The 9,529-nt window shown below is 55.4% G+C and overlaps 1 protein-coding gene across 1 annotated transcript in view; it reads right to left on the reverse strand.

Annotated features, from left to right (window-relative positions):
* Positions 1-8,878, reverse strand: part of HPN (hepsin) — a 15,886-nt gene extending 7,008 nt beyond the window's left edge. The window contains exons 1-4 of the mRNA XM_026448765.1: positions 8,742-8,878; positions 8,093-8,145; positions 1,389-1,490; positions 1,264-1,305 (exon numbers count right to left, since the gene is read on the reverse strand). Coding sequence (XP_026304550.1) covers positions 1,264-1,305; positions 1,389-1,490; positions 8,093-8,108 — 160 coding nt within the window. The 5' untranslated portion in view covers positions 8,109-8,145; positions 8,742-8,878. The remainder of the gene's footprint in view (positions 1-1,263; positions 1,306-1,388; positions 1,491-8,092; positions 8,146-8,741) is intronic.
* Positions 8,879-9,529: the final 651 nt, after the last annotated feature.

A 9,529-nucleotide genomic window follows, 5' to 3' on the forward strand; every position in this document is an offset into this window, starting at 1 on the left:
TTAATGTTGATGTTGGCTTTCCTTGTCTGGATTTTCATTTCTGATTTTAGTGTGAACTGAATCCTTTATGGAATTAGATGAGGCTCATAGACATGAAAAATATATCCCACCACCCAACTTCCCCTTTTTTCCTGCTGTCCTGTATCAGGGAATGGCAGCTTGAAGTTGGCATTTGGGAATATTCATTCATTCATCCTACAGTTAGTTTCTTTATCTATTTATTTGTGTGGCCATTCATTCCACATGCCTGCAGACACACCTACAGTGGATAAGTCTAAGAGCTGTTCCTGGCCCCTCATTCCCCAGCTGCATGTCCTCTCTAGTCCTCATTTTGCACATCTGTAAAATGGAACTAATAACAGCAACTACCAGGGACAGGTGCGGTGGCTCACGCCTGTAATCCCAGCACTTTGGGAGGCTGAGGCAGCTGGATTGCTTGAAGTAAGGAGATCGAGACCAGCCTGGCCAACATGGTGAAACCCTGTCTCTACTAAAAACACAAAAATTAGCTGGGCATGGTGGTACATGCCTGCATTCCTAGCTACTTGGGAGGCTGAGGCAGGAGAATCGCTTGAACCTGGGAGGTGGAGGTTGCAGTGAGCCGAGACTGCACCATTGCACTTCAGCCTGGGTGACAGAGCAAGACTTTTTTTTTTTTTTTTAACCCTACCTCCTAGGAGAGTTAGAAGGGCCCTCTGAATTTATACCATGCCTCCCCAACATGTTTTCACCATGCCCTGCAATAAGAAACACATTTTTACATCCTGATGTAGCCCGTAGCTCTGTAGTCTGTGGCAAACTATCACATTGCTCGAAGCCTCAGTTTCCCCAACTGCAAAATGGGGAGAATAACAGTCCCACCCTCACAGCATGGGGATGCAGTGGGATTACATGTATATGGATGCAAAAACAAAACAAAACCAAAATTAGTGTAACCTTTGCTTCCTGCGAGATGCACTGTGATAGTCTGTAATCTAATCTATTTCATACTTAAAAAAAAAAAACGTGGTTTTCCAACTCACTAATTTAATTTTATGAGGCACTCATGAGTAATACACTGGTGTCTGAAAAAGTCTGGATTAGACATGTGGGGTGCTTAGAATAGTGCCTGGTACATAGCAGGCACTCGATACAAATGCACTATTATGATTCGCATTTCTGCATGCATTTGTACATTTATTCAACAAATACGCTTGTTGAGCTCCCGCCAGATACAGGTGTCCTCCAGGGCTCCCCCAGAGGGTCCCAGCCTGCTCCACTCACCTGGGTAGAGCGGCTCCTGGTCACTCCTGAGGAGAACAGCCACTGCAGAGAAGGGAGGGGTGAGGGCAGGCAGGCTGGAGGCTGCAGGGGCCAGGGGAGGTCAGAAACACAGGAACCGCTCTCACCAATGGCCCAGGATGCCGCCCCGATGGCTGTCAGAAGTAGCAGGGTCCCTGCAGTGAGAGCTGCCACCTTGGGTCCGGAGCAGCACGGCACAGTCCGGCCACCTGCAACAGACACCATGCTGGGGCGACAGCCAGGCCTGTCCTCACTGCGGCAGGGTCTGGGCACGAGGCCAGCTCTGCCCTGCCCCCAGGGCTAACTTACTATGCCCAAGCTTGCCCTCCCCAGGCCCAGTTTCCTGAGGCCGGCAGTTGACAGGGCTGTCCCTCCCCTACCGCGTGAACAACCAGGTGCCCAGCTCCCCCAGCGTTCCAGCTGGGAGGGGGGCATGGCCAGGCCACCTGCCACCTTCTCTGCCTCCGCCCTGCACTTTCCTGGCACTTAGGGAATGTCTCCTCCCCAGTGACACTGTGCTTTTGTATTTCCGTCTTTGCTTTGGGTTGTCTCTTCTTGGGACTGTGACTCCCAACCTTTGCCCTCTTGGTAGCTCTCTTTCCTGCCGCTGGCATTTCCTTGCTGCCTCAGTTGTATCTGCTGTTCTAGATACTTTGCCCCTAGATACCCCCTAAATCAGATCTCTCTCATGGTACCCAGTTGCAAGATCAAATTTGCCTCTCCACTTGAAAATCTGCCAGCCTCATTTTATTTTATGTATATATTTTTTAGAGATGTGGTCTTGCTATGTTGTCCAGGCTGGTCTCAAACTCCTGTGCTGAAGCGATCTTCCTTCCTCAGCCTCCCAAAGTGCTGAGATTACAGGAGTGAGCCACTGCACCTGGCCAGCCCCATTTAAAAATATTGACCCTACCCCTTCCTAGCTGGGATGTAAGGCAGATGCCATCCTATCTTTGAGCCTCAACTTTCTTATCTATTAAATGGGCATCCACTGAGCACCTACTTGTAAAAATAACAATTTAAAGTTATTTTCAAGAAGAAGAAGAATAGCCCAAATTGTATAGATGCCTCCTAGGTGCTAAGCACTGCTCTAAATACATCAGCTCATTTAGTCCTTATTTCAATCCCACAACTATGATTTCTGTCTTTCAGATAGCTTAGAGAAGGGGGGGTCACATGCCCATGGTGGCAGCCTGGAAGAAACAGAACAGCGTCCTGAATCCTGAGCAGGTTTGATGCCAGGTCCCCTATGTACAGCCACGAAGCCATCCAGTCTCTCACTGTGCAGAAGTGCCTGGCACATAGCAAGTTCTTTATAAATGCTTTATAAATCGTTAGAGCTGTGTGGGCCTGAGCAACTCCCCTCCCCTCTCTGAGCCTCAGCCTCAGTTTTTTCTTTTCTTTTCTTTTTTTTTTGTTTTTGAGACAGGGTCTCACTGTGCTGCGCAGGCTGGAGTGCAGGGGTGCGATCATGGCACACTGCAGTCTCAAGCTCTCCGGCTCAGGTAATTCTCCCACCTGTCAGTCTCCTGAGTAGCTGGGATTAAGCTACACCACCACATTCAGCTAATTATTGTATTTTTTGTAGAGACAGGGTTTGCCATGTTGGCCAGGCTGGTCATGAACTCCTAGATTCAAGCTATCTGCTTGCCTCAGTCTCCCAAACAAAGTGTTGAGATTGCAGGTGTGAGCCACCGCACCTGACCCTCAGTTTTTTCATCAGCCTAATGGAGCTTTATTTGTTTACCATCCTACTGAGCATCCGCTGTGTGCCTGGCACCTTTCTAGGTTCTGGGAACATAACCCAAAGAAGACAGATAAGGTTACGGCTCTCAGGGGTTCACATTCTCATGCGTGTGGGTGGGGAGTGGGAGACATTAATAAGGAAACAAGTAAATGAACCCGATAATTTCCAGATTGTGGCAGAGGCTGTGAGGAAAACCGTGCAGGCTGGGGGCAGCAAATGGGCTGCTGCAGGGGGATCAGGGATCAGAGGGCCTCCCCTAGAAGAGACTTCTGAGCTAAGCTCTGAAAGGTGAGGTGCCAGCCATGCACAGACCGCAAGGAAGGGCACTGTGGGCAGAGGGAACAGCACAGGCAAAGGTCTTGAGGCAAGAATAAGCAGGCTCTGTTATGTCAGAGGCTGGAGAGGCCATCGAGACGACCAGATGGCTGGAGCTTGGGGAAGGTAGTGGGAACCAAGGTTGGGGCCAGCTGGGGAGGGCTGGTGGCACAGGAAAAGGGATTTTATTCCCAGCGCAAAGAGGTCCTGGAGATTAAAAGCCAACCCCTTCACTAGGGCTTACAAGAGGACCAAAGAGTAAAGGCTGCTGAAAGCCTTCAGCTGGGCCTGGCTTGGGCTCAACTGCCCTTGGCAGCTGCAAAGCACCCCCCGGGGCGGCAGAAGCTCCCAGCTCTCCCATCTGCGCCCATGGTGGTGTGGCTGGTGAGCACGGCACCAGGCCAGTGCCCGGAACAGAGCAGGGAGTGGTATAGGACCTTCCTGGGGTGGCCATTGTCTGGGTGTCTTAAGAATTTGAGAGCTCAGCCGGGCGCGGTGGCTCACGCCTGTAATCCCAGCACTTTGGGAGGCCGAGGTAGGCGGATCACAAGGTCAGGAGTTCAAGACCAGACTGGCCAATATGGCGAAATCCCGTGTCTGCTGGGAATACAAAGATTAGCCAGGTGTGGTGATGGATGCCTGCGGTCCCAGCTACTTGAGAGGCTGAGGCAGGAGAAATGCTTGAACCTGGGAGGCGGAGGTTGCAGTGAGCCGAGATTGGGCCACTGCACTCCAGCCTGGGAGACAGAGCGAGACTCTGTCTCAAAAAAAAAAAAAAAAAGAATTTGAGAGCTCAGGCGGGGCATGGTGGCTCATGCCTATGATCCCAGCACTTTGGGAGGCTGAGGCAGGGGGATCACTTGAGGTCAGGAGTTCGAGACCAGCCTGGCCAACATGGTGAAACCCTGCCTCTACTAAAAATACAAAAATTAGCTGGGCGTGGTGGCAGGCGCCTGTAATCCCAGCTACTTGGGAAGCTGACGCAGGAGAATCGCTTGAACCCGGGAGGTGGAGGTTGCAGTGAACCAAGATTGCACCACTGTACTGTAGCCTGGGCAATAGAGCGAGATTCTGTCACAAAAAAAAAAAAAAAAAAAAATTGAGAGCTCAGTGGCTCCCATCAAGTTATGAGGGAACACTGTCTTCCCCAAAAGAGGCCCCAGTGGGCCAGACCAGCCCAGCTACTGCTGGCTGACCCCTGCCTGTCCTGCGAGGGGCTCTCAGGCCTACCGCCCCCCAACTCTGCCCAGGACCATTCTCCAGGTTCCGGCGGCAGGTCTTGCCTCCCCACAGCCGTGGGGCTGGTCTTGCTTCCTTTGTTTTCAGCTGTGCCTGCCAGGGCTCTAGGCCATGCAGAATGCAGCCTAGAGGCCTTGGCACATCTGGTGGGACAGGAAGCAACGCCACTATGTATGTGTCTCCTAGGGTGAGAGGAAGAACCTCCTTCCATGCTGCATGGTTCAGAGGACTTCAGTGCCTCCAGTGGGACAGGAAGCATCTGCATCCTGGGGCTCCCCCAGTATGACAGGCATCCTCCCTGCATGTCTCTACTGGGAAAGGCAACATCCTCATCTGGCCCAGGGTGTGGGACGCATCCTCATCCTCCTCCCTGCGTGTCTCTACTGGGACAGGCGACATGTCATCATCAATTCTTTGATCCCAGCAGCAGGGCCATTTCCCTCGGTAAGCCAGACCTCCCCCACTCCCATGTCTCCCTGAGACTCTCTGCCCCTGCTTTCTCCAGGTCCCTACGGCTGCCTTGGGTCTTGTCACAGGTCAGTTCCTCCGCCTCCACCATTTGGCTGCAAAGACCCTCACACCTGACTTCTTTGGCTCTCTGGCTCTGAAAATCCATTCAACTGGTGGCTCTGTGTCTCGGGCCTCATTTTACATGACTGCAGCTTCCTGAATCTCCTCTTTGGACTTCCGGGACACCACGTGCATCTGATTCTCCTTTCTGTCTCTGAGGCTGCTGTCTCCACCCACGCTCTACCTACTCCGTAAAATGTGGAGTTTGTAGGGCTGGCCGCAGCCTCCCCCTACTGCTCCCTACCCCTAAGTCTGTCTCATCCACCTTTGTGGACTCAGTTTCCCCTCTGTCCCCAGCCCTAGACGGTCTTCCAGGTCCCAGGTCAGGGTTCCTGCAGTCCTTTAAATACCTTTTAAATACCTTTCCCTGGGACCTCCTAGTCTCTTTGCCCCTACCAGGTCCCAGAATGGCCTCAGTGTCTCCCCAAGTATATTCTTCCTCCCAGGTCCTGTCTCAGTGGCCCTCACTCCTAGGACCACCCCCGTCTGCATAACATTCCCCTCCCCCCACAGCCTGCCAGTCCTCCTGAGTGACTCTCCTTCTCCAGGTTCCTTCTCTACCTCCATCTCCACCTTGCTCCAGCCCCATCCAACTGGCGGGCTCAGTCTCCCTTCTAGCCCACCCTCCACACGGAGGCTTGGGAAACCTACTGAAACACCAAATCCAACCTGTCCCCTCTTTACCTATAGAGCCCTCTGTGACTCCTTAGCACCCCCAGGACAGCTTAAGTCCCTCAGCCTGGCATTTCCAGCCCCACTAAGGTATAAGCATGGCTTTTAGAGAATTGGAAGCATGTTTACCCCAATTCCCAGACAACCATGTGGGTCATTATCAGGCACCAGAGAGACCTTCCAAAAACAACCCAAACAGTAGAACTTGTGAGATACAAGTTAGACAAGAGAAGCAGGGACTAACCACTGGCGCCACCTTGTGGAGAGACCTGGCACTGCGTGGAATTGGCCTGCTCTTCCTCAAAGCAGTCCCACCCCTGCCTGGTCCAGCTTGCACACCTCTTCTCCCACCCAGCTCCACTTCCAACTTCACCTCCAGAATTACCACAACTGGCTATGTGCACACCAGCGCTGTGTCACCTCCCAGCTTCCCACAGAAGAGCAAGAACCTTGCTCTTCCCTCTGCCTGGCATCTTTGGAATTGCAACTCCAATATCACCTCCTCCAATTCCAAGTTCCCAGGCAGCAACCAGAAGCCAGCAGCAATAACAGTGATACCACCAACAGCAGCCGCTGCAGCCACAACGGATCTCAGAACCACACATGGACACACTGCCCTGCCCTAACCCCGTCCAGTCCTGCACAGCATCCTTAAATCCTTGCAGCTGTTCACGAGGAAGGCGCCGTTGCCATCACCCCCAGTTTATAGATGAGAAAAGGAGGCCCAAAGTCTGGCAGCCACCAAACCCGGGTCACCCGGCAAGTAAGTGCAGAATTGGAACGCTTCAGCATCTGTGTCCAGGTTCGACTCCCACATCCCCAGCCCTGACAGCAGGACTCCCCTCCAAGACCAGCCAGGAGCTGCCAGGGAGGCACCAGAGCCCACTTTGTGTCTGTTTCTCTTTGTACCCAGGCCATCCCTGTCCATCCAGACATTTTCTGCTTTTCTTCCCTGGCTCATTCACCCATAGGCCCAAGCCCGGGTGCTGTCCTTCCGGCAGCTCCAGGAAAGAGATTGTCCCCAAGGAGCTGGACTCTGTCATCCACCTGCTCAGCTAGGGTGCAGTGCCTTCTCCTGAGTAACTGGGAGCCTGGGTTCCCTCTGGACTGCAGCTGAATGGTTTGGGGTCTGAACTGCCAGCTCTGCCGGGACCCGAGGAAGCGAGAGATCTGAACTAATCATTTCAGCCAACGCGCTCAGTGCTTCCTGCCCATCCTGGCATTTCAGGCCTCGCCCCACACTGTCGGACATGCACTGTCACCCTCTCCGTTTCACAGATGAGAGAATGGAGGCCCAGAGAGAACCTGCCGCCTGCCCAGGGCCATACAGCTAGAAAATGCTACTGCCTGGGACTGAGCCCAGCTAGCCTGGTTGCAGGAAGAAGAGAGGGAGTCAGCCCCAGCTAGGAGGAGGCAGAAAGAACAGGCCGCCCCTCCATGCGCCCCTCCAGCTGGGTCCCATGTGTGAGAGGTAGAAAGGAAGCCAGGCTAGCCGGGGGCTGCCCGGAGCCTCCCAAGGGCCAGCAACTCTATCACGCAGTCTCTCTCTGTCATCCTTATGGTAGTTTATCTGCCGTCTCTCCCCTCTCCATCCATCCAGGCCCAGTCCAAAGTCCTCCCTCTGCTCTTTTGCCCACAGTGCCAGGAGGTGGAGGAATGTCTGGAATCGGTGGGGGTCCTGGGTCTCTGGGACTCCGAGTCTGCCAACCTCTGTCATGACAGCTCTGGTTGATGGCATGTGTCTTATATGCAGAGCCCCAGACAGTGCCTGGTGTGTCTCATGCACTCAGCAACCTCAAGGAGGGAGGACTGGGATCCATGCTTGACCCAGAGGGAGACCAAAGCCCTGAGAATAACGTCACTTGCATAAGATCACACAGCAAAAAAGGTGGCAAGAGCAAATGCAAATGCAAGCCTCTGTGTTTGACTCCAAACCTGTGTCCTTAACCATGACAGCTACAGCCTCCCCGCCTCAGCCCCAGTAGAGGACAAGTCCAGGGTTAGCTGAGAAATCACTGGGGGATGAGGGGAAACTGAGGCAGCATGCCAGGAAGGTCATAAAGGGTAGAAGGGAGGCTGGCGGTGGCACAGCTGCACAGAAAATGTAGTTAATAGTTAATCAGGTGGAGGAGGACTAAGGGGGGTTGGGATGCATCTGGGAGGGGTGCCCAGAGAGAGGGGGCTCCAAAGAGTAGAGGGTAGAGAAGAGAGCACAGAGGGCGGGGCGCCAGGCAGAACCAAAGCTGGGGCTCAGGGAAGGGGACTCACCCTCCTTCTGCGCCATGTCACCGCCTCTTGTTAATGATTCCCTGGCTGACCTCCTGGGCCAGGGTGGGACCTGTGAGGAGATGGACGGGGAGGCAGGGCCTGGGGGAGCCCAGCCCAGCCCAGTCCTGGCGCCCCCAGTCCCAGGCGTCCATCCAGGCAGGCTGTAGGGACTGGGCCTTGGCCAGAGCACGCCGTGATCACGGACGCAGATTGGGCTGGGTTCAAGGATGGGGTCAGTGTCTGACCAGCAGCGGGGGGACGCCTGGATTTGCAGGGCTGGGGACCCCCATGCTTAAGCCTGGTGGAGCAGGGGACTGAGGATCCGGGTTTGAGGGAGGAGACAGCTGAGGACCTGAAATCATAAGTCCTGGGAAAGGAGGAATTTAGGGGCCAGGACTCCTTAGTATGAGGAAGGAGGGGCCTGAGGGCTGGAACTCCTGGGTCTGGGGAGGAAGCACTGGGGTCCAACCGCTGAGTCTGAAGGAAGAGCAGGCCAGAACACCTAGGTGCTTTGGGGGACGTCACAGTGCACCCTCTTCAGGTCCCGGGGAACCCCTCTATTAGGAGGTGGGCATTAGGCTGGGTGGGGGAATGAGGGAACCCCTGTCCTCAGGGCTGGAACTGTGAGTCTGGGGGCCCTGGTCCTTACCCGGGGGTCCGGCAGGTGAGGGCGGAGCCTGGAGGTGGTTCCGGGGTCGGGTCAGTCTCCAGGCCTGGGCAGGAGCATGGTGGCCCCGCAGCAGCGGGTGGCCTGGAGGCAGAACCGGTGGCGTGGGGCCTGCTAGGCCAGGCTGCCTCACCTGAGGAGGAGGGGGCTGGGCAAGGGGCGGGCGAAGGGGCGGGGAGGGGCCGGACCATTCGATTGGCAGGGCTGGAGGCCACCTAGCTGATGGGGCCGGGCTTGCGGGTGCTGGATCAGGCGGGCCCAGCTATGGGGCTCGCCTTGGACCTCCAGGGGGACCCAGGTGTGCCTGTCTGCGGGGGTGTGGGAACAGGGAAAGGCCTGGCTGGCGACTGGGGGTTTAGGGAGAAAGTGCAGGCTGAGGGGTGGGGGTGTGACCAGAAGAGACCAGATGGAGGGCCCCAGTTGCGCTAAGCCCACTCCATCCCCACCCGGGGACCCCTTCCCCCCAGGCCTGTCTGCACCCTCCAGCCCCAGATCCAGGCTGCGCCCACCACTTGCTGCACCTCTGCCTACTTCCCTGCTCAATTCCTGGGCCCCGACCCCAGCCCCAGCCTCTCCCGCCTGCCCTGCTCATCCTCCCTCGGCCCCTCCCCCGCTGCCTTCCTACAAGTCACGGGGCTGGTTTGCTTTGGCAGCCTCCGCCCGGCCGCAGTGACCTCTGGAGCCAGAAAGTCCTAGCACTAGTTGGGGGGGGTGGGCGGGGATGGGGGGCTTGGCCCGGAAAACACAGCGGTAAGGGCAGAGGCCCAGGC

This window comes from Piliocolobus tephrosceles, chromosome 21, assembly GCF_002776525.5.
Source record: "Piliocolobus tephrosceles isolate RC106 chromosome 21, ASM277652v3, whole genome shotgun sequence".
In the NCBI taxonomy this organism is placed as follows: domain Eukaryota; kingdom Metazoa; phylum Chordata; class Mammalia; order Primates; family Cercopithecidae; genus Piliocolobus; species Piliocolobus tephrosceles.